The sequence below is a fragment of the Salmo salar genome, chromosome ssa01 (assembly GCF_905237065.1).
Source record: "Salmo salar chromosome ssa01, Ssal_v3.1, whole genome shotgun sequence".
NCBI lineage: Eukaryota > Metazoa > Chordata > Actinopteri > Salmoniformes > Salmonidae > Salmo > Salmo salar.
In genome coordinates this window covers 105,557,926-105,585,304 of record NC_059442.1, presented here as the reverse complement: position 1 = coordinate 105,585,304, position 27,379 = coordinate 105,557,926, and the positions used below count along the sequence as shown (strand labels likewise).

Here is a 27,379-nt window from a genome sequence, read left to right as displayed (position 1 = left end):
AGACAGTAGACCTGTACAGTAGACAGTAGACAGTAGACCTGTACAGTAGACAGTAGACATGTACAGTAGACCTGTACAGTAGACAGTAGACCTGTACAGTAGACAGTAGACCTGTACAGTAGACAGTAGACATGTACAGTAGACCTGTACAGTAGACAGTAGACCTGTACAGTAGACAGTAGACCTGTACAGTAGACCTAGACAGTAGACCTGTACAGTAGACATTAGACCTGTACAGTAGACAGTAGACATGTACAGTAGACCTGTACAGTAGACAGTAGACCTGTACAGTAGACAGTAGACATGTACAGTAGACAGTAGACCTGTACAGTAGACCTGTACAGTAGACAGTAGACCTGTACAGTAGACAGTAGACCTATACAGTAGACAGTAGACCTGTACAGTAGACCTGTACAGTAGACAGTAGACATGTACAGTAGACAGTAGACATGTACAGTAGACAGTAGACCTGTACAGTAGACCTGTACAGTAGACAGTAGACCTGTACAGTAGACAGTAGACCTGTACAGTAGACCTGTACAGTAGACCTGTACAGTAGACAGTAGACCTGTACAGTAGACGGTAGACCTGTACAGTAGACAGTAGACAGTAGACCTGTACAGTAGACCTGTACAGTAGACAGTAGACCTGTACAGTAGACAGTAGACCTATACAGTAGACAGTAGACCTGTACAGTAGACCTGTACAGTAGACAGTAGACCTGTACAGTAGACAGTAGACATATACAGTAGACAGTAGACCTGTACAGTAGACAGTAGACCTGTACAGTAGACCTGTACAGTAGACAGTAGACCTGTACAGTAGACAGTAGACCTATACAGTAGACAGTAGACCTGTACAGTAGACAGTAGACCTGTACAGTAGACAGTAGACAGTAGACCTGTACAGTAGACCTGTACAGTAGACAGTAGACCTGTACAGTAGACAGTAGACCTGTACAGTAGACAGTAGACCTATACAGTAGACAGTAGACCTGTACAGTAGACAGTAGACCTGTACAGTAGACCTGTACAGTAGACAGTAGACATGTACAGTAGACAGTAGACCTGTACAGTAGACATGTACAGTAGACAGTAGACCTGTACAGTAGACCTGTACAGTAGACCTGTACAGTAGACCTGTACAGTAGACAGTAGACCTGTACAGTAGACCTGTACAGTAGACCTGTACAGTAGACAGTAGACCTGTACAGTAGACAGTAGACAGTAGACCTGTACAGTAGACCTGTACAGTAGACAGTAGACCTGTACAGTAGACAGTAGACCTGTACAGTAGACCTGTACAGTAGACCTGTACAGTAGACAGTAGCCCTGTACAGTAGACAGTAGACCTGTACAGTAGACCGTGCAGTAGACCTGTACAGTAGACCTGTACAGTAGACAGTAGACAGTAGACCTGTACAGTAGACAGTAGACCTGTACAGTAGACCTGTACAGTAGACAGTAGACCTGTACAGTAGACAGTAGACCTGTACAGTAGACAGTAGACCTGTACAGTAGACCTGTACAGTAGACATGTACAGTAGACAGTAGACCTATACAGTAGACAGTAGACCTGTACAGTAGACAGTAGACAGTAGACCTGTACAGTAGACAGTAGACCTGTACAGTAGACAGTAGACCTGTACAGTAGACAGTAGACAGTAGACCTGTACAGTAGACAGTAGACATGTACAGTAGACCTGTACAGTAGACAGTAGACCTGTACAGTAGACAGTAGACCTGTACAGTAGACAGTAGACATGTACAGTAGACCTGTACAGTAGACAGTAGACCTCTACAGTAGACAGTAGACCTGTACAGTAGACCTAGACAGTAGACGTGTACAGTAGACATTAGACCTGTACAGTAGACAGTAGACCTATACAGTAGACAGTAGACCTGTACAGTAGACAGTAGACCTGTACAGTAGACAGTAGACCTGTACAGTAGACCTGTACAGTAGACATGTACAGTAGACAGTAGACCTGTACAGTAGACAGTAGACCTGTACAGTAGACCTGTGCAGTAGACCTGTGCAGTAGACCTGTACAGTAGACCTGTACAGTAGACAGTAGACAGTAGACCTGTACAGTAGACAGTAGACCTGTACAGTAGACCTGTACAGTAGACAGTAGACCTGTACAGTAGACAGTAGACCTATACAGTAGACAGTAGACCTGTACAGTAGACCTGTACAGTAGACAGTAGACCTGTACAGTAGACAGTTGACCTATACAGTAGACAGTAGACCTGTACAGTAGCCTGTACAGTAGACAGTAGACATGTACAGTAGACAGTAGACCTGTACAGTAGACCTGTACAGTAGACAGTAGACCTGTACAGTAGACAGTAGACCTATACAGTAGACAGTAGACCTGTACAGTAGACAGTAGACCTGTACAGTAGACAGTAGACAGTAGACCTGTACAGTAGACAGTAGACATGTACAGTAGACCTGTACAGTAGACAGTAGACCTGTACAGTAGACAGTAGACCTATACAGTAGACAGTAGACCTGTACAGTAGACAGTAGACCTGTACAGTAGACCTGTACAGTAGACCTGTACAGTAGACCTGTACAGTAGACAGTAGACCTGTACAGTAGACAGTAGACCTGTACAGTAGACCTGTACAGTAGACAGTAGACCTGTACAGTAGACAGTAGACCTGTACAGTAGACCTGTACAGTAGACAGTAGACCTATACAGTAGACAGTAGACCTGTACAGTAGACCTGTACAGTAGACAGTAGACATGTACAGTAGACAGTAGACCTGTACAGTAGACCTGTACAGTAGACAGTAGACCTGTACAGTAGACAGTAGACCTATACAGTAGACAGTAGACCTGTACAGTAGACAGTAGACCTGTACAGTAGACCTGTACAGTAGACAGTAGACATGTACAGTAGACAGTAGACCTGTACAGTAGACATGTACAGTAGACAGTAGACCTGTACAGTAGACCTGTACAGTAGACCTGTACAGTAGACAGTAGACCTGTACAGTAGACCTGTACAGTAGACCTGTACAGTAGACAGTAGACCTGTACAGTAGACAGTAGACCTGTACAGTAGACAGTAGACAGTAGACCTGTACAGTAGACCTGTACAGTAGACAGTAGACCTGTACAGTAGACAGTAGACCTGTACAGTAGACCTGTACAGTAGACCCTGTACAGTAGACAGTAGCCCTGTACAGTAGACAGTAGACCTGTACAGTAGACCTGTACAGTAGACCTGTACAGTGAGACCTGTACAGTAGACAGTAGACCTGTACAGTAGACCTGTACAGTAGACAGTAGACCTGTACAGTAGACAGTAGACCTGTACAGTAGACCTGTACAGTAGACAGTAGACCTGTACAGTAGACAGTAGACCTGTACAGTAGACAGTAGACCTGTACAGTAGACCTGTACAGTAGACAGTAGACCTGTACAGTAGACAGTAGACCTATACAGTAGACAGTAGACCTGAACAGTAGACAGTAGACCTGTACAGTAGACCTGTACAGTAGACAGTAGACCTGTACAGTAGTAATGTACAGTAGACAGTAGACCTATACAGTAGACAGTAGACCTGTACAGTAGACAGTAGACAGTAGACCTGTACAGTAGACAGTAGACCTGTACAGTAGACAGTAGACCTGTACAGTAGACAGTAGACAGTAGACCTGTACAGTAGACAGTAGACATGTACAGTAGACCTGTACAGTAGACAGTAGACCTGTACAGTAGACAGTAGACCTGTACAGTAGACAGTAGACATGTACAGTAGACCTGTACAGTAGACAGTAGACCTGTACAGTAGACAGTAGACCTGTACAGTAGACCTAGACAGTAGACCTGTACAGTAGACAGTAGACCTGTACAGTAGACAGTAGACCTATACAGTAGACAGTAGACCTGTACAGTAGACAGTAGACCTGTACAGTAGACCTGTACAGTAGACCTGTACAGTAGACAGTAGACCTGTACAGTAGACAGTAGACCTGTACAGTAGACCTGTACAGTAGACCTGTGCAGTAGACCTGTACAGTAGACAGTAGACAGTAGACCTGTACAGTAGACAGTAGACCTGTACAGTAGACCTGTACAGTAGACAGTAGACCTGTACAGTAGACAGTAGACCTATACAGTAGACAGTAGACCTGTACAGTAGACAGTAGACATGTACAGTAGACCTGTACAGTAGACAGTAGACCTGTACAGTAGACAGTAGACATGTACAGTAGACAGTAGACCTGTACAGTAGACCTGTACAGTAGACAGTAGACCTGTACAGTAGACAGTAGACCTATACAGTAGACAGTAGACCTGTACAGTAGACCTGTACAGTAGACAGTAGACATGTACAGTAGACAGTAGACATGTACAGTAGACAGTAGACCTGTACAGTAGACCTGTACAGTAGACAGTAGACCTGTACAGTAGACAGTAGACCTGTACAGTAGACCTGGACAGTAGACCTGTACAGTAGACAGTAGACCTGTACAGTAGACAGTAGACCTGTAGTAGACAGTAGACAGTAGACCTGTACAGTAGACCTGTACAGTAGACAGTAGACCTGTACAGTAGACAGTAGACCTATACAGTAGACAGTAGACCTGTACAGTAGACAGTAGACCTGTACAGTAGACCTGTACAGTAGACAGTAGACCTGTACAGTAGACAGTAGACCTGTACAGTAGACCTGTACAGTAGACCTGTACAGTAGACAGTAGACCTGTACAGTAGACAGTAGACCTATACAGTAGACAGTAGACCTGTACAGTAGACAGTAGACCTGTACAGTAACAGTAGACAGTAGACCTGTACAGTAGACCTGTACAGTAGACAGTAGACCTGTACAGTAGACAGTAGACCTGTACAGTAGACAGTAGACCTATACAGTAGACAGTAGACCTGTACAGTAGACAGTAGACCTGTACAGTAGACCTGTACAGTAGACAGTAGACATGTACAGTAGACAGTAGACCTGTACAGTAGACATGTACAGTAGACAGTAGACCTGTACAGTAGACCTGTACAGTAGACCTGTACAGTAGACCTGTACAGTAGACAGTAGACCTGTACAGTAGACCTGTACAGTAGACCTGTACAGTAGACAGTAGACCTGTACAGTAGACAGTAGACCTGTACAGTAGACAGTAGACAGTAGACCTGTACAGTAGACCTGTACAGTAGACAGTAGACCTGTACAGTAGACAGTAGACCTGTACAGTAGACCTGTACAGTAGACCTGTACAGTAGACAGTAGCCCTGTACAGTAGACAGTAGACCTGTACAGTAGACCTGTGCAGTAGACCTGTACAGTAGACCTGTACAGTAGACAGTAGACAGTAGACCTGTACAGTAGACAGTAGACCTGTACAGTAGACCTGTACAGTAGACAGTAGACCTGTACAGTAGACAGTAGACCTGTACAGTAGACAGTAGACCTGTACAGTAGACCTGTACAGTAGACAGTAGACATGTACAGTAGACAGTAGACCTGTACAGTAGACCTGTACAGTAGACAGTAGACCTGTACAGTAGACAGTAGACCTGTACAGTAGACAGTAGACCTGTACAGTAGACCTGTACAGTAGACAGTAGACATGTACAGTAGACAGTAGACCTGTACAGTAGACAGTAGACCTGTACAGTAGACATGTACAGTAGCGACAGTAGACCTGTACAGTAGACAGTAGACCTGTACAGTAGACAGTAGACCTGTACAGACAGTAGACCTGTACAGTAGACAGTAGACCTATACAGTAGACAGTAGACCTGTACAGTAGACCTGTACAGTAGACAGTAGACCTGTACAGTAGACAGTAGACCTGTACAGTAGACAGTAGACCTGGACAGTAGACAGTAGACCTGTACAGTAGACCTGTACAGTAGACAGTAGACCTGTACAGTAGACAGTGTACAGTAGACAGTAGAACTATACAGTAGACAGTAGACCTGTACAGTAGACAGTAGACAGTAGACCTGTACAGTAGACAGTAGACCTGTACAGTAGACAGTAGACAGTAGACCTGTACAGTAGACAGTAGACATGTACAGTAGACCTGTACAGTAGACAGTAGACCTGTACAGTAGACAGTAGACCTGTACAGTAGACAGTAGACATGTACAGTAGACCTGTACAGTAGACAGTAGACCTGTACAGTAGACAGTAGACCTGTACAGTAGACCTAGACAGTAGACCTGTACAGTAGACAGTAGACCTGTACAGTAGACAGTAGACCTATACAGTAGACAGTAGACCTGTACAGTAGACAGTAGACCTGTACAGTAGACAGTAGACCTGTACAGTAGACCTGTACAGTAGACCTGTACAGTAGACCTGTACAGTAGACAGTAGACCTGTACAGTAGACAGTAGACCTGTACAGTAGACCTGTGCAGTAGACCTGTGCAGTAGACCTGTACAGTAGACCTGAACAGTAGACAGTAGACCTGTACAGTAGACCTGTACAGTAGACAGTAGACCTGTACAGTAGTAATGTACAGTAGACAGTAGACCTATACAGTAGACAGTAGACCTGTACAGTAGACAGTAGACAGTAGACCTGTACAGTAGACAGTAGACCTGTACAGTAGACAGTAGACCTGTACAGTAGACAGTAGACAGTAGACCTGTACAGTAGACAGTAGACATGTACAGTAGACCTGTACAGTAGACAGTAGACCTGTACAGTAGACAGTAGACCTGTACAGTAGACAGTAGACATGTACAGTAGACCTGTACAGTAGACAGTAGACCTGTACAGTAGACAGTAGACCTGTACAGTAGACCTAGACAGTAGACCTGTACAGTAGACATTAGACCTGTACAGTAGACAGTAGACCTATACAGTAGACAGTAGACCTGTACAGTAGACAGTAGACCTGTACAGTAGACAGTAGACCTGTACAGTAGACCTGTACAGTAGACCTGTACAGTAGACAGTAGACCTGTACAGTAGACAGTAGACCTGTACAGTAGACCTGTGCAGTAGACCTGTACAGTAGACCTGTACAGTAGACAGTAGACAGTAGACCTGTACAGTAGACAGTAGACCTGTACAGTAGACCTGTACAGTAGACAGTAGACCTGTACAGTAGACAGTAGACCTATACAGTAGACAGTAGACCTGTACAGTAGACAGTAGACATGTACAGTAGACCTGTACAGTAGACAGTAGACCTGTACAGTAGACAGTAGACATGTACAGTAGACAGTAGACCTGTACAGTAGACCTGTACAGTAGACAGTAGACCTGTACAGTAGACAGTAGACCTATACAGTAGACAGTAGACCTGTACAGTAGACCTGTACAGTAGACAGTAGACATGTACAGTAGACAGTAGACATGTACAGTAGACAGTAGACCTGTACAGTAGACCTGTACAGTAGACAGTAGACCTGTACAGTAGACAGTAGACCTGTACAGTAGACCTGTACAGTAGACCTGTACAGTAGACAGTAGACCTGTACAGTAGACAGTAGACCTGTCAGACAGTAGACAGTAGACCTGTACAGTAGACCTGTACAGTAGACAGTAGACCTGTACAGTAGACAGTAGACCTATACAGTAGACAGTAGACCTGTACAGTAGACAGTAGACCTGTACAGTAGACCTGTACAGTAGACAGTAGACCTGTACAGTAGACAGTAGACCTGTACAGTAGACCTGTACAGTAGACAGTAGACCTGTACAGTAGACAGTAGACCTATACAGTAGACAGTAGACCTGTACAGTAGACAGTAGACCTGTACAGTAGACAGTAGACAGTAGACCTGTACAGTAGACAGTAGACCTGTACAGTAGACAGTAGACCTATACAGTAGACAGTAGACCTGTACAGTAGACAGTAGACCTGTACAGTAGACCTGTACAGTAGACAGTAGACATGTACAGTAGACAGTAGACCTGTACAGTAGACATGTACAGTAGACAGTAGACCTGTACAGTAGACCTGTACAGTAGACCTGTACAGTAGACAGTAGACCTGTACAGTAGACCTGTACAGTAGACCTGTACAGTAGACAGTAGACCTGTACAGTAGACAGTAGACCTGTACAGTGACAGTAGACAGTAGACCTGTACAGTAGACCTGTACAGTAGACAGTAGACCTGTACAGTAGACAGTAGACCTGTACAGTAGACCTGTACAGTAGACCTGTACAGTAGACAGTAGCCCTGTACAGTAGACAGTAGACCTGTACAGTAGACCTGTGCAGTAGACCTGTACAGTAGACCTGTACAGTAGACAGTAGACAGTAGACCTGTACAGTAGACAGTAGACCTGTACAGTAGACCTGTACAGTAGACAGTAGACCTGTACAGTAGACAGTAGACCTGTACAGTAGACAGTAGACCTGTACAGTAGACCTGTACAGTAGACAGTAGACCTGTACAGTAGACAGTAGACCTGTACAGTAGACCTGTACAGTAGACAGTAGACCTGTACAGTAGACAGTAGACCTGTACAGTAGACAGTAGACCTGTACAGTAGACCTGTACAGTAGACAGTAGACATGTACAGTAGACATTAGACCTGTACAGTAGACCTGTACAGTAGACATGTACAGTAGACAGTAGACCTGTACAGTAGACCTGTACAGTAGACAGTAGACCTGTACAGTAGACAGTAGACCTGTACAGTAGACCTGTACAGTAGACCTGTACAGTAGACAGTAGACCTGTACAGTAGACAGTAGACCTGTACAGTAGACAGTAGACCTGTACAGTAGACCTGTACAGTAGACAGTAGACCTGTACAGTAGACAGTAGACCTATACAGTAGACAGTAGACCTGAACAGTAGACAGTAGACCTGTACAGTAGACCTGTACAGTAGACAGTAGACCTGTACAGTAGACATGTACAGTAGACAGTAGACCTATACAGTAGACAGTAGACCTGTACAGTAGACAGTAGACAGTAGACCTGTACAGTAGACAGTAGACCTGTACAGTAGACAGTAGACCTGTAGTGACAGTAGACAGTAGACCTGTACAGTAGACAGTAGACATGTACAGTAGACCTGTACAGTAGACAGTAGACCTGTACAGTAGACAGTAGACCTGTACAGTAGACAGTAGACATGTACAGTAGACCTGTACAGTAGACAGTAGACCTGTACAGTAGACAGTAGACCTGTACAGTAGACCTAGACAGTAGACGTGTACAGTAGACAGTAGACCTGTACAGTAGACAGTAGACATGTACAGTAGACAGTAGACCTGTACAGTAGACAGTAGACCTGTACAGTAGACAGTAGACCTGTACAGTAGACCTGTACAGTAGACCTGTACAGTAGACAGTAGACCTGTACAGTAGACAGTAGACCTGTACAGTAGACCTGTACAGTAGACCTGTGCAGTAGACCTGTACAGTAGACCTGTACAGTAGACAGTAGACAGTAGACCTGTACAGTAGACAGTAGACCTGTACAGTAGACCTGTACAGTAGACAGTAGACCTGTACAGTAGACAGTAGACAGTAGACCTGTACAGTAGACCTGTACAGTAGACAGTAGACCTGTACAGTAGACAGTTGACCTATAAAGTAGACAGTAGACCTGTACAGTAGACCTGTACAGTAGACAGTAGACATGTACAGTAGACAGTAGACCTGTACAGTAGACCTGTACAGTAGACAGTAGACATGTACAGTAGACAGTAGACCTATACAGTAGACAGTAGACCTGTACAGTAGACAGTAGACCTGTACAGTAGACAGTAGACAGTAGACCTGTACAGTAGACAGTAGACATGTACAGTAGACCTGTACAGTAGACAGTAGACCTGTACAGTAGACAGTAGACCTATACAGTAGACAGTAGACCTGTACAGTAGACAGTAGACCTGTACAGTAGACCTGTACAGTAGACGACAGTAGACCTGTACAGTAGACAGTAGACCTGTACAGTAGACAGTAGACCTGTACAGTAGACCTGTACAGTAGACAGTAGACCTGTACAGTAGACAGTAGACCTATACAGTAGACAGTAGACCTGTACAGTAGACCTGTACAGTAGACAGTAGACCTGTACAGTAGACAGTAGACCTGTACAGTAGACCTGTACAGTAGACAGTAGACCTGTACAGTAGACAGTAGACCTATACAGTAGACAGTAGACCTGTACAGTAGACAGTAGACCTGTACAGTAGACCTGTACAGTAGACAGTAGACATGTACAGTAGACAGTAGACCTGTACAGTAGACATGTACAGTAGACAGTAGACCTGTACAGTAGACGTACAGTAGACCTGTACAGTAGACAGTAGACCTGTACAGTAGACCTGTACAGTAGACCTGTACAGTAGACAGTAGACCTGTACAGTAGACAGTAGACCTGTACAGTAGACAGTAGACAGTAGACCTGTACAGTAGACCTGTACAGTAGACAGTAGACCTGTACAGTAGACAGTAGACCTGTACAGTAGACCTGTACAGTAGACCCTCTACAGTAGACGGTAGCCCTGTACAGTAGACAGTAGACCTGTACAGTAGACGTGCAGTAGACCTGTACAGTAGACCTGTACAGTAGACAGTAGACAGTAGACCTGTACAGTAGACAGTAGACCTGTACAGTAGACCTGTACAGTAGACAGTAGACTTGTACAGTAGACAGTAGACCTGTACAGTAGACAGTAGACCTGTACAGTAGACCTGTACAGTAGACAGTAGACATGTACAGTAGACAGTAGACCTGTACAGTAGACCTGTACAGTAGACAGTAGACCTGTACAGTAGACAGTAGACCTATACAGTAGACAGTAGACCTGTACAGTAGACCTGTACAGTAGACAGTAGACATGTACAGTAGACAGTAGACCTGTACAGTAGACCTGTACAGTAGACATGTACAGTAGACAGTAGACCTGTACAGTAGACCTGTACAGTAGACAGTAGACCTGTACAGTAGACAGTAGACCTGTACAGTAGACCTGTACAGTAGACAGTAGACCTGTACAGTAGACAGTAGACCTGTACAGTAGACCTGTACAGTAGACAGTAGACCTGTACAGTAGACAGTAGACCTATACAGTAGACAGTAGACCTGAACAGTAGACAGTAGACCTGTACAGTAGACCTGTACAGTAGACAGTAGACCTGTACAGTAGAATGTACAGTAGACAGTAGACCTATACAGTAGACAGTAGACCTGTACAGTAGACAGTAGACAGTAGACCTGTACAGTAGACAGTAGACCTGTACAGTAGACAGTAGACCTGTACAGTAGACAGTAGACAGTAGACCTGTACAGTAGACAGTAGACATGTACAGTAGACCTGTACAGTAGACAGTAGACCTGTACAGTAGACAGTAGACATGTACAGTAGACCTGTACAGTAGACAGTAGACCTGTACAGTAGACAGTAGACCTGTATAGTAGACCTAGACAGTAGACCTGTACAGTAGACATTAGACCTGTACAGTAGACAGTAGACCTATACAGTAGACAGTAGACCTGTACAGTAGACAGTAGACCTGTACAGTAGACAGTAGACCTGTACAGTAGACCTGTACAGTAGACCTGTACCGTAGACAGTAGACCTGTACAGTAGACAGTAGACCTGTACAGTAGACCTGTGCAGTAGACCTGTGCAGTAGACCTGTACAGTAGACAGTAGACAGTAGACCTGTACAGTAGACAGTAGACCTGTACAGTAGACCTGTACAGTAGACAGTAGACCTGTACAGTAGACAGTAGACCTATACAGTAGACAGTAGACCTGTACAGTAGACAGTAGACATGTACAGTAGACCTGTACAGTAGACAGTAGACCTGTACAGTAGACAGTAGACATGTACAGTAGACAGTAGACCTGTACAGTAGACCTGTACAGTAGACAGTAGACCTGTACAGTAGACAGTAGACCTATACAGTAGACAGTAGACCTGTACAGTAGACCTGTACAGTAGACAGTAGACATGTACAGTAGACAGTAGACATGTACAGTAGACAGTAGACCTGTACAGTAGACCTGTACAGTAGACAGTAGACCTGTACAGTAGACAGTAGACCTGTACAGTAGACCTGTACAGTAGACCTGTACAGTAGACAGTAGACCTGTACAGTAGACAGTAGACCTGTACAGTAGACAGTAGACAGTAGACCTGTACAGTAGACCTGTACAGTAGACAGTAGACCTGTACAGTAGACAGTAGACCTATACAGTAGACAGTAGACCTGTACAGTAGACAGTAGACCTGTACAGTAGACCTGTACAGTAGACAGTAGACCTGTACAGTAGACAGTAGACCTGTACAGTAGACCTGTACAGTAGACCTGTACAGTAGACAGTAGACCTGTACAGTAGACAGTAGACCTATACAGTAGACAGTAGACCTGTACAGTAGACAGTAGACCTGTACAGTAGACAGTAGACAGTAGACCTGTACAGTAGACCTGTACAGTAGACAGTAGACCTGTACAGTAGACAGTAGACCTGTACAGTAGACAGTAGACCTATACAGTAGACAGTAGACCTGTACAGTAGACCTGTACAGTAGACAGTAGACCTGTACAGTAGACAGTAGACCTGTACAGTAGACAGTGTACAGTAGACAGTAGACCTGTACAGTAGACCTGTACAGTAGACCTGTACAGTAGACCTGTACAGTAGACAGTAGACCTGTACAGTAGACCTGTACAGTAGACCTGTACAGTAGACAGTAGACCTGTACAGTAGACAGTAGACCTGTACAGTAGACAGTAGACAGTAGACCTGTACAGTAGACCTGTACAGTAGACAGTAGACCTGTACAGTAGACAGTAGACCTGTACAGTAGACCTGTACAGTAGACCTGTACAGTAGACAGTAGACCTGTACAGTAGACAGTAGACCTGTACAGTAGACCGTGCAGTAGACCTGTACAGTAGACCTGTACAGTAGACAGTAGACAGTAGACCTGTACAGTAGACAGTAGACCTGTACAGTAGACCTGTACAGTAGACAGTAGACCTGTACAGTAGACAGTAGACCTGTACAGTAGACAGTAGACCTGTACAGTAGACCTGTACAGTAGACAGTAGACATGTACAGTAGACAGTAGACCTGTACAGTAGACCTGTACAGTAGACAGTAGACCTGTACAGTAGACAGTAGACCTATACAGTAGACAGTAGACCTGTACAGTAGACCTGTACAGTAGACAGTAGACATGTACAGTAGACAGTAGACCTGTACAGTAGACCTGTACAGTAGACATGGTACAGTAGACGACAGTAGACCTGTACAGTAGACAGTAGACCTGTACAGTAGACAGTAGACCTGTACAGTAGACCTGTACAGTAGACCTGTACAGTAGACAGTAGACCTGTACAGTAGACAGTAGACCTGTACAGTAGACCTGTACAGTAGACAGTAGACCTGTACAGTAGACAGTAGACCTGTACAGTAGACAGTAGACCTGTACAGTAGACAGTAGACCTGTACAGTAGACCTGTACAGTAGACAGTAGACCTGTACAGTAGACATGTACAGTAGACAGTAGACCTATACAGTAGACAGTAGACCTGTACAGTAGACAGTAGACAGTAGACCTGTACAGTAGACAGTAGACCTGTACAGTAGACAGTAGACAGTAGACCTGTACAGTAGACAGTAGACATGTACAGTAGACCTGTACAGTAGACAGTAGACCTGTACAGTAGACAGTAGACCTGTACAGTAGACAGTAGACCTGTACAGTAGACCTGTACAGTAGACAGTAGACCTGTACAGTAGACAGTAGACCTGTACAGTAGACCTAGACAGTAGACCTGTACAGTAGACATTAGACCTGTACAGTAGACAGTAGACCTGTACAGTAGACAGTAGACCTGTACAGTAGACAGTAGACCTGTACAGTAGACCTGGACAGTAGACCTGTACAGTAGACCTGTACAGTAGACAGTAGACCTGTACAGTAGACAGTAGACCTGTACAGTAGACCTGTGCAGTAGACCTGTGCAGTAGACCTGTACAGTAGACCTGTACAGTAGACAGTAGACAGTAGACCTGTACAGTAGACAGTAGACCTGTACAGTAGACCTGTACAGTAGACAGTAGACCTGTACAGTAGACAGTAGACCTATACAGTAGACAGTAGACCTGTACAGTAGACCTGTACAGTAGACAGTAGACATGTACAGTAGACAGTAGACATGTACAGTAGACCTGTACAGTAGACAGTAGACATGTACAGTAGACAGTAGACCTATACAGTAGACAGTAGACCTGTACAGTAGACCTGTACAGTAGACAGTAGACCTGTACAGTAGACAGTAGACATGTACAGTAGACAGTAGACCTGTACAGTAGACCTGTACAGTAGACAGTAGACCTGTACAGTAGACAGTAGACCTGTACAGTAGACCTGACAGTAGACCTGTACAGTAGACAGTAGACCTGTACAGTAGACAGTAGACCTGTAAAGTAGACAGTAGACAGTAGACCTGTACAGTAGACCTGTACAGTAGACAGTAGACCTGTACAGTAGACAGTAGACCTGTACAGTAGACAGTAGACCTGTACAGTAGACAGTAGACCTGTACAGTAGACCTGTACAGTAGACAGTAGACCTGTACAGTAGACAGTAGACCTGTACAGTAGACCTGTACAGTAGACCTGTACAGTAGACAGTAGACCTGTACAGTAGACAGTAGACCTATACAGTAGACAGTAGAGCTGTACAGTAGACAGTAGACCTGTACAGTAGACAGTAGACAGTAGACCTGTACAGTAGACCTGTACAGTAGACAGTAGACCTGTACAGTAGACAGTAGACCTATACAGTAGACAGTAGACCTGTACAGTAGACAGTAGACCTGTACAGTAGACCTGTAAAATAGACAGTAGACATGTACAGTAGACAGTAGACCTGTACAGTAGACAGTAGACCTGTACAGTAGACAGTAGACATGTACAGTAGAGCTGTACAGTAGACAGTAGACCTGTACAGTAGACAGTAGACCTGTACAGTAGACAGTAGACATGTACAGTAGACCTGTACAGTAGACAGTAGACCTGTACAGTAGACAGTAGACCTGTACAGTAGACAGTAGACCTGTACAGTAGACCTATACAGTAGACAGTAGACCTGTACAGTAGACAGTAGACCTGTACAGTAGACAGTAGACCTGTACAGTAGACAGTAGACCTATACAGTAGACAGTAGACCTGTACAGTAGACAGTAGACCTGTACAGTAGACAGTAGACCTGTACAGTAGACCTGTACAGTAGACAGTAGACCAGTACAGTAGACAGTAGACCTGTACAGTAGGACAGTAGACAGTAGACCTGTACAGTAGACAGTAGACCTGTACAGTAGACCTGTACAGTAGACAGTAGACATGTACAGTAGACAGTAGACCTATACAGTAGACAGTAGACCTGTACAGTAGACCTGTACAGTAGACAGTAGACCTGTACAGTAGACAGTAGACCTGTACAGACAGTAGACCTGTACAGTAGACAGTAGACCTGTACAGTAGACAGTAGACATGTACAGTAGACAGTAGACATGTACAGTAGACAGTAGACCTGTACAGTAGACCTGTACAGTAGACAGTAGACCTGTACAGTAGACAGTAGACCTGTACAGTAGACCAGTAGACAGTAGACCTGTACAGTAGACAGTAGACCTGTACAGTAGACAGTAGACCTGTACAGTAGACCTGTACAGTAGACCTGTACAGTAGACAGTAGACCTGTACAGTAGACAGTAGACCTGTACAGTAGACAGTAGACCTGTACAGTAGACCTGTACAGTAGACAGTAGACATGTACAGTAGACCTGTACAGTAGACAGTAGACCTGTACAGTAGACAGTAGACCTGTACAGTAGACAGTAGACAGTAGACCTGTACAGTAGACAGTAGACCTGTACAGTAGACAGTAGACCTGTACAGTAGACAGTAGACATGTACAGTAGACCTGTACAGTAGACAGTAGACCTGTACAGTAGACAGTAGACCTGTACAGTAGACCTGTACAGTAGACAGTAGACCTGTACAGTAGACCTGTACAGTAGACAGTAGACCTGTACAGTAGACAGTAGACAGTAGACCTGTACAGTAGACAGTAGACCTGTACAGTAGACCTGTACAGTAGACCTGTACAGTAGACAGTAGACCTGTACAGTAGACAGTAGACAGTAGACCTGTACAGTAGACATGGACAGTAGACCTGTACAGTAGACAGTAGACCTGTACAGTAGACAGTAGACATGTACAGTAGACAGTAGACCTGTACAGTAGACCTGTACAGTAGACAGTAGACCTGTACAGTAGAGACCTGTACAGTAGACAGTAGACCTGTACAGTAGACAGTAGACAGTAGACCTGTACAGTAGACAGTAGACCTGTACAGTAGACAGTAGACAGTAGACCTGTACAGTAGACATGTACAGTAGACAGTAGACCTGTACAGTAGACAGTAGACCTGTACAGTAGACAGTAGACCTGTACAGAAATAGATGTGTTCTGCATAGCAACTGTGGTTATGTTACATTAGATGTATGCTAACAGTTAAAGAGAGCTCCTGATTCATCTTATCAACTAGGGTTATGTTACATTAGATGTATGCTAACAGTTAAAGAGAGCTCCTGATTCATCTTAGCAGACTTGATTTACTGCTTAGCTTCTGACAAAAAGTATCCTAATAAATTGTGTGTGTGTTTGGGTGTGTACGTGTGTATGTGTGCGTATGTACATGTACTTATGTGCGTGTGTGTTTGCAGGGACCGCACCACCACCGTAGTGAACGTGGAGGGAGACGCCCTGGGGGCGGGGATCCTCCACCACATCAACCAACAGGAGATGAAGAAACAACAGCACCTGGGGGAGGAGCTAGCGGAGGTCCTGGTGGAAGCGGTAGCCAACGCCCAGGCTGACGAGGAGACCTCCCCGCTCGTCACGCACCAAACCCTGGGTTCAGCGGGCGACCAATCCCCCAGGGAGACCGCGGAAGCCATTGAGTCTGTCCTGTGAACTCGTAAAACAACTGTGAATTCCGTCTCTATGGTTACAATCAGTGGTGGCTGGTGGCACTTCAATTCGGAGGACGGTCTCATAGCAAGGCCTGGAACTAAATTAATGGAATGATATCAAAACACATCAAATATATGGTTTTCTTTGTGTTTGATGTAATTACATTCACTCCATTCCAGACATAATTATTAGCCGTCCTCCCCTCACCAGCCTCCTCTGGTTTCTAAGGTTACGATGCTGCTGCTGCTACTCCTGACACACAACCGAGTCAACCGAATCGACTGTGAATCGACTCTGAATCAACTCTGACCACCTTCACCATACCTCTTAAAACAGTTCATGAGTCATTTCACTTCTAGGAAAAAAGTGCCCTAGATAAAGTTCTCGTGAGGTGACGTCATGTTTGTTTTATATTGTGGTACTTCCTATTTGGAGTATTGTAAAAGTGTATTTAAAAGCCACAAGAAGGTTAGCCTCACCCTTTAGAATGAATCTTGCTCAAATTGAATCCAGGCTGCTTTCTGGTTTTGTGAGAGTGGTCTGTTAGACATAGAATCTAAAAAAGGGAATCTCTCCTAACCGTGACGTGGCTGTGACCTCACAAGGCAGATAGGAAGGAGAATCATTTACTAACTGACCTGGAGTTTTTTGTTTGTTTTCTGTCGATAGTCAACCCAGAACGTGAAACATTAACCCCTGTAATGACAAAAGTCTCTAAAATATTTTGGGTAAATATTGAGGAAGAGCCACAGTTGACCTTCTGTTTATGTACTAGAATCTACTGACCCAATGGCCTGCTATGGTGCCTGTATCTAATATTGGATTTAGGACCATAAGGATCTGTGTTGATATAGTGCAGGTTCAATTAGGGCAAATCCTAACTTCTACTTAAGTTTAATTTTCACTTTGTCTCACATTGACATCAATGTGTGACTAAGTGGACATTTGCCTTAAATGGGAGTTACAATAGGATTTACCCCTTGGGCAATGCATGGAAAGATGGTGGTGAGCACACCCCATTTACTAAACTGTTAAAGTGCAGACTGAGGCCAACAAGGGCTGTCCTATCCTTCTATTGTTGTGAGAATAGATGTTGCCTCCATCAGTGATGTCCCAGACCCTTGCTACTATGGGTTTCATTTACTGAAGAAACCAAACCATATGTTCTTTGGAACTTTTTGTTTTTGAATTGAGAGGAAGGATGGTCAGACGGGCTGTGTTACAAATGGTACCCTGTTCCCTATATAGTGCACTTCTTTTAACCTGAGCCCGGCACTCTGTTCCCTATATAGTGCACTACATTTTGCCCCATAGGGCTCTGGTTAAAAGCATTGTACTTTGTAAGGAATAGCCATTTGGGACGACACATGGGCATTGATAAAGGACATGAAGGAAACTGCCAAAGTTGTTAGAGCAGCCTTTTCCTGTTGCTAGATACATCTATGGGATACGTGTATGTTTTACAAATGACTAACATGTAAAAATGTACAAAATAATGATCATATTACAGCAGTGGTTCTGCTGCCACCTAGTGGTGGCTTGGCATAGTTATTCTGCTGCCACCTAGTGGTGGTGTGGTGTAGTGGTTCTGCTGCCACCTAGTGGTGGCGTGGTGTAGTGGTTCTGCTGCCACCTAGTGGTGGCGTGGTGTAGTGGTTCTGCTGCCACCTAGTGGTGGTGTGGTGTAGTGGTTCTGCTGCCACCTAGTGGTGGTGTGGTGTAGTGGTTCTGCTGCCACCTAGTGGTGGTGTGGTGTAGTGGTTCTGCTGCCACCTAGTGGTGGCGTGGTGTAGTGGTTCTGCTGCCACCTAGTGGTGGTGTGGTGTAGTGGTTCTGCTGCCACCTAGTGGTTGCGTGGTGTAGTGGTTCTGCTGCCACCTTGTGGTGGCATGGCGTTGCATAGTGGTGGCGTGGTGTAGTGGTTCTGCTGCCACCTAGTGGTGGCTTGGCTCAATGTTTTGAGTTCTGTCATGAGAATGGAGCAATCACGTGAAAGTACAGCGTTTTCATTTAATTTGTTCCTATATGGGCCAATGTGGCCTAGTTTATCTGGTCAAATTGATTTCTTATTTCTTTGTAATGAATCACTATTGCTGTTTGCTAGAAATGATTTACTCTGATTTATGGGGGAAAATATGTTGTACTAACTCACTAATGTACCAACTCTGTTCCAATTCCACTTCTACTCAGACTAATCGTTTGTTGAAGCAGTTTTTAGCAAGGACAATTATATGTTATTAACTGTTTAATACAAAATTGTATGCACCCTGATTTGTAAGGATCTTTGGGAATTCTCTAAACTCTAAACATGTCCTTAAAAATGTGAAAAGGTTGCCAATCTGTCATTGGAATACTGTGGCTCTTCATAGTTTGACAGTGAATTATGTCTTTTTTGGAAAACAGAAACTGGTTGTGAGAAGGAGCATTACGTTTGAATATTCTTTATTTAACATGATCATCTTTCAATTGAACAACCCTTTACTTTTATAATGCTTGTAAATCTTTTTTTCACCCTGAAGCTGACTGAATTGAAAGTATTTGTGAGAATATGTTGAAATAATCTGGAACAATCACAGATATGTACTTGAATAAGCTATATGAAGGCATTTCTATTTATTCTAATTGCGTTAACATTTTGTATAATTTGTATATTTCAAATACGATTTAGGTATTTTCTCTGAATTTCTAGTTGCCAAATCTGTTCCTAACGCCTTTCTCTGATGTGGAACGATTTTTCTTACAGCCTAAAGTATGTAGCCTGGTCCAGCTCTGGTTGTGCTCTTGCCAACTCCATTGCTATAATTGTCAAGACAATCTGTTTGGCATGGCAATGAGTGGCATGACATGGTAGCACAAACAGATCTGGCACGCAGGCTATAAAGTATGTCCTCCATTTTGTTTTGTGGTATTTTGACCAACAGGAATAACTACTATGTTTCCTGTGCAATGATGATGTCTATCTTTGTAACACAGCTGTCTCTTTTACTTGTCTCTGTCTTTTACCATTAAATATAAATGTGTGTTTCACACAAGAGATGATTTTCTGGTGTTTGCTGATTGTCTGAATAGCAGCCTTGTCTGTTGGTATACCAGAATCAGACAGGAATCAGACAGGAGATGAGGTTAGAGGTGTACCCATGTCAAATATGTCATAAATACATGTTTAGGTGGGCATATAGGTAAGTCTTGGAAATCCCAGACCTATGCTGGTACATTGGTACATTGTGGAAGGCAACCTGTCTGTCTAGACTAGAGTATAGATGGCGTTATGTGCCCCAATGAGGCTTGGATGAAAATATGTAGTGTAAGTTCCATGGACTCACTCCGTGTACAATAGTGTTTAACATGATTTTTGAATGACTACCTCATCTCTGTACCCCACACATAAATTATCTGTAAGGTTCCTCAGTCGAGCAGTGAATTTCAAACACAGATTCAACCACAAAGACCAGGGAGGTTTTCCAATGCCTCACAAAGAAGGGCACCTATTGGTAGAGGGGTAAACATTTTTAAAATCAGAAATTGAATATGAGCATGGTGAATATATTCATTACACTTTGGATGGTGTATCAAGACACCCAGTCACTACAAAAATACAGGCGTCCTTGCTAATTCACTTGCCGGAGAGGAAGGAAACTGCTCAGGGATTTCACTATTAGGCCAATGGTGACATTAAAACAGTTACAGAGTTTAATGGCTGCGATAGGAGAAAACTGAGGATGGACCAACAACATTGTAGTTACTCCAGAATACTAACCAAAAAATTGCAAAAAATGTACTTTATGTCCTGAATACAAAGTGCCATGTTTGGGGCAAATCCAACACAACACATCACTGAGTACCACTCTTCATATTTTCAAACATTGTGGTGGCTGCATCATGTTATGGGTATGCTCGTCATCGGCAAGGACTGGGGAGTTTTTTAGGATAAAAAGAAACGGAATAGAGCTAAGCACAGACAAAAATCCTAGAGAAAAATCTGGTTCAGTTTATTTTCCTACAGACACTGGGATACAAATTCACCTTTCAGCAGGACAATAACCTAAAACACAAGGCCAAATCTACACTTGTCACGGTTGTCGTAGGGTTGAGACCAAGACGCAGCGGGAAAATGTACACTCATCTTCTTTTATTAACGGACAAAGAAGGAAAACCAAAATAAACACACGTATACAAAAAACACAACGATAACAGTCTTGTCAGACACACACACACACACACACACACACACACACACACACACACACACACACACACACACACACACACACACACACACACACACACACAGCTAAACAAGAACAATCTCCCACAAAATACTAACAAACACATACCTATTTATAGGACCCTCAATCAGAGGCAACGAGAAAAGACCTGCCTCCAATTGAGAGTCCAACCCCCAATTAACTAAACATAGAAATACAAATGACTAGACTGAACATAGAAATACATTAACATAGAACAGTGCCCAAAACCCGGAATAATAAATCAAACACCCTACTACTAACACCACCAGCCCGAACCACATAAAACAAATACCCCCTGCCACATCCTGACCACACTACAATAACAAATAACCCCTATTACTGGTCAGGATGTGACAGGACCCCCCCCCGCCCCCCCCCAAAGGTGCATACCCCGGATGCACCTCACACAAATAAACCAAAAATCACCCCAAAACAAAAATAAATCCCCTAAACTAAAGGGAGGGAAGGGAGGGTGGCTGCTGTCACCGACGGCACTCGTGCATACACCCCCCCTCCCCAAAACCTTCTACAGTGGAGGTGGCTTAGGCTCGGGCCTAAGACCACCCCCTGACCAGTCCACTCCTCCCAAATACCTCGACCTGACATATGTCACTGTAGACCCTATACTGTACTCTATGAGCTCTGGACTGTAGGCCGTCTCACTCGGTGCCGGACTGTAGGCCGTCTCACTCGGTTCCGGACTGTAGGCAGTCTCACTCGGTGCCGGACTGTAGGCCGTCTCACTCGGTGCCGGACTGTAGGCCGTCTCACTCGGTGCCGGACTGTAGGCCGTCTCACTCGGTGCCGGACTGTAGGCCGTCTCACTCGGTTCCGGACTGTAGGCAGTCTCACTCGGTGCCGGACTGTAGGCCGTCTCACTCGGTTCCGGACTGTAGGCAGTCTCACTCGGTTCCGGACTGTAGGCAGTCTCACTCGGTTCTGGACTGTAGGCAGTCTCACTCGGTTCCGGACTGTAGGCAGTCTCACTCGGTTCCGGACTGTAGGCCGTCTCACTCGGTTCCGGACTGTAGGCAGTCTCACTCGGTGCCGGACTGTAGGCAGTCTCACTCGGTTCCGGACTGTAGGCCGTCTCACTCGGTTCCGGACTAGACACTGTTGCCGGACACTCTGGACGAGGTACTGTTGCCGGACACTCTGGACGAGGTACTGTTGCCGGACACTCTGGACGAGGTACTGTTGCCGGACACTCTGGACGAGGTACTGTTGCCGGACACTCTGGACGAGGTACTGTTGCCGGACACTCTGGACGAGGTACTGTTGCCGGACACTCTGGACGAGGTACAGTTGCCAGACACTCTGGACTAGGTACAGTTGCCAGACACTCTGGACGAGGTACTGTTGCCAGACACTCTGGACGAGGTACTGTTGCCGGACACTCTGGACGAGGTACTGTTGCCGGACACTCTGGACGAGGTACTGTTGCCGGACACTCTGGACGAGGTACTGTTGCCGGACACTCTGGACGAGGTACTGTTGCCGGACACTCTGGACGAGGTACTGTTGCCGGACACTCTGGACGAGGTACTGTTGCCAGACACTCTGGACTGGGACTGGGCTGACGCACTGGAAGCCTAATGCGTGGGGCTGGTAGTGGAGCTACCAGACTGGAGACACGCACTTTAAGGCTAGTGCGAGGAGCGGGAACAGGCTGAATTGGACTGGGCTGACGCACTGGAGGCCTGAGCGGGTACTGGATATACCGGGCCGTGGAGGCGCACTGGTGGTCTCGATCGCACCTCCTGCACAACCCGTCCTGGCTGGATGGAACTAGTAGCCCTGCACAAGCGGAGTGCTGGCACAGGGCGAACTGGGCTGTGCAGGGGCCTGATGGTTGCCGTGCATAGAGCAGGCGTAGGGTAGCCTGGGCCTAGGAGGCACACTGGTGGCCAGATGCGCTGCGCAGGCATCCTCCTTCCAGGCTGGATGCCTACTCTAGCACGGCACTTGCGAGGGGCTGGGATCACTCGCACCAGACTGTGCGTGCGCATGGGCGAAATCGTGCGCACTTCCGCATACCTCGGCGCTCTCCACTCCATACGTTCCCCATAATAAGCACGGGGAGCTGGCTTAGGGCTCACCCTTGGCCCAGCCAAACTACCCGTGTGCCCCCCCCCAAAAAAAATGATTGGGGGTGCCTCTCCGGCTTCCTAGCCAGCTGTGTTCCCCAGTAGCGTTCCCGGTCCTCATAAGACTTCCTCCATGGGCCCTCTCCGGCCAGAATCTGCTCCCAAGTCCAAAACTCACGTCAGTCCACCTGTTGCTCCTTCCTCCGCTGCTTGGTCCGTGTTTGGTGGGAGATTCTGTCACGGTTGTCGTAGGGTTGAGACCAAGACGCAGCGGGAAAATGTACACTCATCTTCTTTTATTAACGGACAAAGAAGGAAAACCAAAATACATATACAAAAAACACGACGATAACAGTCTTGTCAGACACACACACACACACACACACACACACACACACACACACACACACACACACACACACACACACACACACACACACACACACACACACACACACACACCTAAACAAGAACAATCTCCCACAAAATACTAACAAACATACCTATTTATAGGACCCTCAATCAGAGGCAACGAGAAAAGACCTGCCTCCAATTGAGAGTCCAACCCCCAATTAACTAAACATAGAAATACAAATGACTAGACTGAACATAGAAATACATTAACAGAGAACAGTGCCCAAAACCCAGAATAATAAATCAAACACCCTACTACTAACACCACCAGCCCGAACCACATAAAACAAATACCCCTGCCACGTCCTGACCACACTACAATAACAAATAACCCCTATTACTGGTCAGGACGTGACAACACTGGAGATGACATTGAATGTTCCTGAGTGGTCTAGTTACAGTTTTGACTTAAATCAGCTTGAAAAGCTAAAGAATAATGTGCAAATCTTTTAGCGACTTACCCAGAAAAACGGAATATTAGTGTTGTTTATTTTTATACATTTTTAACAAATGTCCATTGTTCTTCCACTATGACATTACAGAGTGTTTTGTGTAGATCGTTGACAAAAAATGACATTCAATCCATTTTAATCCCACCGTGTAACACAACATTTTGAAAAAGTCAAGGGGTGTGAATACGTTCTGAAGGCACTGTATAATATAATAATATGTCATTTAGCAGACGCTTTTATCCAAAGAGACTTACAGTCATACTGCATACATATTATATATGGGTGGTCCCGGGAATCAAATCCACTACCCTGGCGTTACAAGCGCTATGCTCTACCAATTTAGCTAAAATGGACCACAACAGCTACAAGTCTCTTTGTGCCTTGTTTAATGTTGCAAAGCCAATTGAGAGGTATCTCAGCCTACTACAGATGGTTGGCTCAGTGATCATGCCCCATAATCAGTTCAGTTCATTTATTAGGCCTTTTACAGGAAATGTGTCCAGCATTCAAGAGCACTATGTCAAAGACATAAAACCATCAACATTTACAGAAAACATGGCATAGATCACAACAACCACATAGAACAGATAGATTTACACAGGTAGGATATAGAACAGATAGAGATATAGAACAGATAGATATATACACAGGTAGGATTAGAACGGATAGAGATATACACAGGTGGGATATAAAATAGATAGAGATATAGAACAGATATAGATATAGCACTGATAGAGATATACACAGGTAGGATTAGAACGGATAGAGATATACACAGGTAGGATATAGAACAGATAGATATAAACACAGGTAGGATTAGAACGGATAGAGATATAGAACAGATAGATATATACACAGGTAGGATTAGAACAGATAGAGATATACACAGGTGGGATATAAAATAGATAGAGATATAGAACAGATATAGATATAGCACTGATAGAGATATACACAGGTAGGATTAGAACAGATAGAGATATACACAGGTAGGATATAGATTAGATAGAGATATAGAACAGATAGCGATAAAACACAGGTAGTATTTGATTAAATAGAGATATAGAACAGATATAGATATAGAACAGATAGAGATATAGAACAGATAGAGATATACACAGGTAGCATATGGATTAGATAGAGATATAGAACAGATAGAGAAATACACAGGTAGGATGTAAATTAGATAGAGATATAGAACAGATAGAGATATACACAGGTGGGATATAGATTAGATAGAGATAGAACAGATAGAGATATACACAGGTGGGATATAGAACAGATAGAGATATACACAGGTAGGATATAGATTAGATAGAGATATAGAACAGCTAGTGATAAAACCCAGGTAGTATATTGATTAAATAGAGATATAGAACATATATAGATATAGAACAGATAGAGATATACACAGGTAGGATATAGAACTGATAGAGATATAGAACAGATAGAGAAATACACAGGTAGGATATAGATTAGATAGAGATATAGAACAGATATAGATATAGAACAGATAGAGATATACACAGGTAGGATATAGAATAGATAGAGATATAAAACAGATAGAGACAGAGAACAGACAGAGATATAGAACAGATATAGAACAGATAGAGATATAGAACAGAAATAGATATAGAACAGATAGAGATATAGAACAGAAATAGATATAGAACAGATATAAAACAGATAGAACAGATACAGAAATAGAACAGATAGAGATATAGAACAGACAGAGATATAGAACTGATAGAGATATATAACAGATATAGATTTATAACAGATATAAAACAGATAGAGATAAAGAACATATATAGATATAGAACAGATAGAGATATAGAACATTTATAGATGTATAACAGATATAGAGATAGAACAGATAGCGATAAAACACAGGTAGGATGTTGATTAGATAGAGATACAGAACAGATACAGAAATAGAACAGATAGAGATATAGAACAGACAGAGATGTAGAACTGATAGAAATATATAACATATATAGATTTATAACAGATATAAAACAGATAGAGATAAAGAACATTTATAGATATAGAACAGAGAGATAGCGAACAGATAGAGATATTGAACTGATAGAGATATTGAACTGATAGAGATATAGAACAGAGAGATATAGAACAGATAGAGATATTGAACAGATAGAGATATTGAACAGATAGAGATATTGAACAGATAGAGATATTGAACAGATATAGAACCGATAGAGAAAGAACAGATAGAGATGTAGAACTGATAGAAATATATAACATATATAGATTTATAACAGATATAAAACAGATAGAGATAAAGAACATTTATAGATATAGAACAGAGAGATAAAACAGATAGAGATATAGAACTGATAGAGATATTGAACTGATAGAGATATAGAACAGAGAGATATAGAACAGATAGAGATATTGAACAGATAGAGATATTGAACAGATAGAGATATTGAACAGATAGAGATATTGAACAGATATAGAACCGATAGAGAAAGAACAGATATAGAACAGATATAGATATAGAACAGACAGATTTAGAACAGATATAGAACTGATAGAGATATAGAACAGATATAGACATAGAACAGATATAAAACAGATAGATAAAGAACAGACAGAGATAAAAAAAAAAAACAGATATAGAACAGATATAGATACAGAACAGATATTGATTTAGAACAGATATAGAACAGATAGAGATATAAAACAGATAGAGATATAGAAAAGATATAGAACAGATATAGATATAGAACAGATATAAAACACATAGAGATAAAGAACAGATATAGATGTTGTAAGGAGTGACGCCGGACAGAAGAAGCAGGTACGGGGAGTCAAACATTTAATCAGTGACGGACATAGAACACGACAGGAACAGCGTTAGCACACGGGTAAACAAGGACATATGACAAACATAAATCCTGAAGCAGGGAACAGAGTTTGGGAACAGACATTTAAAGGGAAGGCAAAAACACAAGTAATAGAGTTCAGCTGAGTCCAATGAGCGCAGATGCGCGTGACTGGGAAAGGCAGGTGTGCGTACTAATGGTGGCTTGATTGCGTAATCCTGGAGAGACTGGCACCCTCAAGGGGGAGGAAGAGTGGGAACGGGCATGACAGTACCCCCTCTAGGGGTGCCACCAGGCGTCCCACCTGGGTGAGTCGGCCGAGACATGGGCGCTGGGCAAGCAGGCTGAGAGAGGGGGAGGAAGAGCAGGAG

The 27,379-nt window shown here is 43.8% G+C and overlaps 1 protein-coding gene across 1 annotated transcript in view; it reads left to right on the top strand.

Moving 5' to 3' along the window:
• The window catches only part of LOC106562888 (neutral amino acid transporter A), a 209,658-nt gene extending 189,657 nt beyond the window's left edge, over positions 1-20,001 (top strand). The window contains exon 8 of the mRNA XM_045687163.1: positions 16,713-20,001. Within this exon, the coding sequence (XP_045543119.1) occupies positions 16,713-16,962 (250 nt within the window). The 3' untranslated portion in view covers positions 16,963-20,001. The remainder of the gene's footprint in view (positions 1-16,712) is intronic.
• Positions 20,002-27,379: the final 7,378 nt, after the last annotated feature.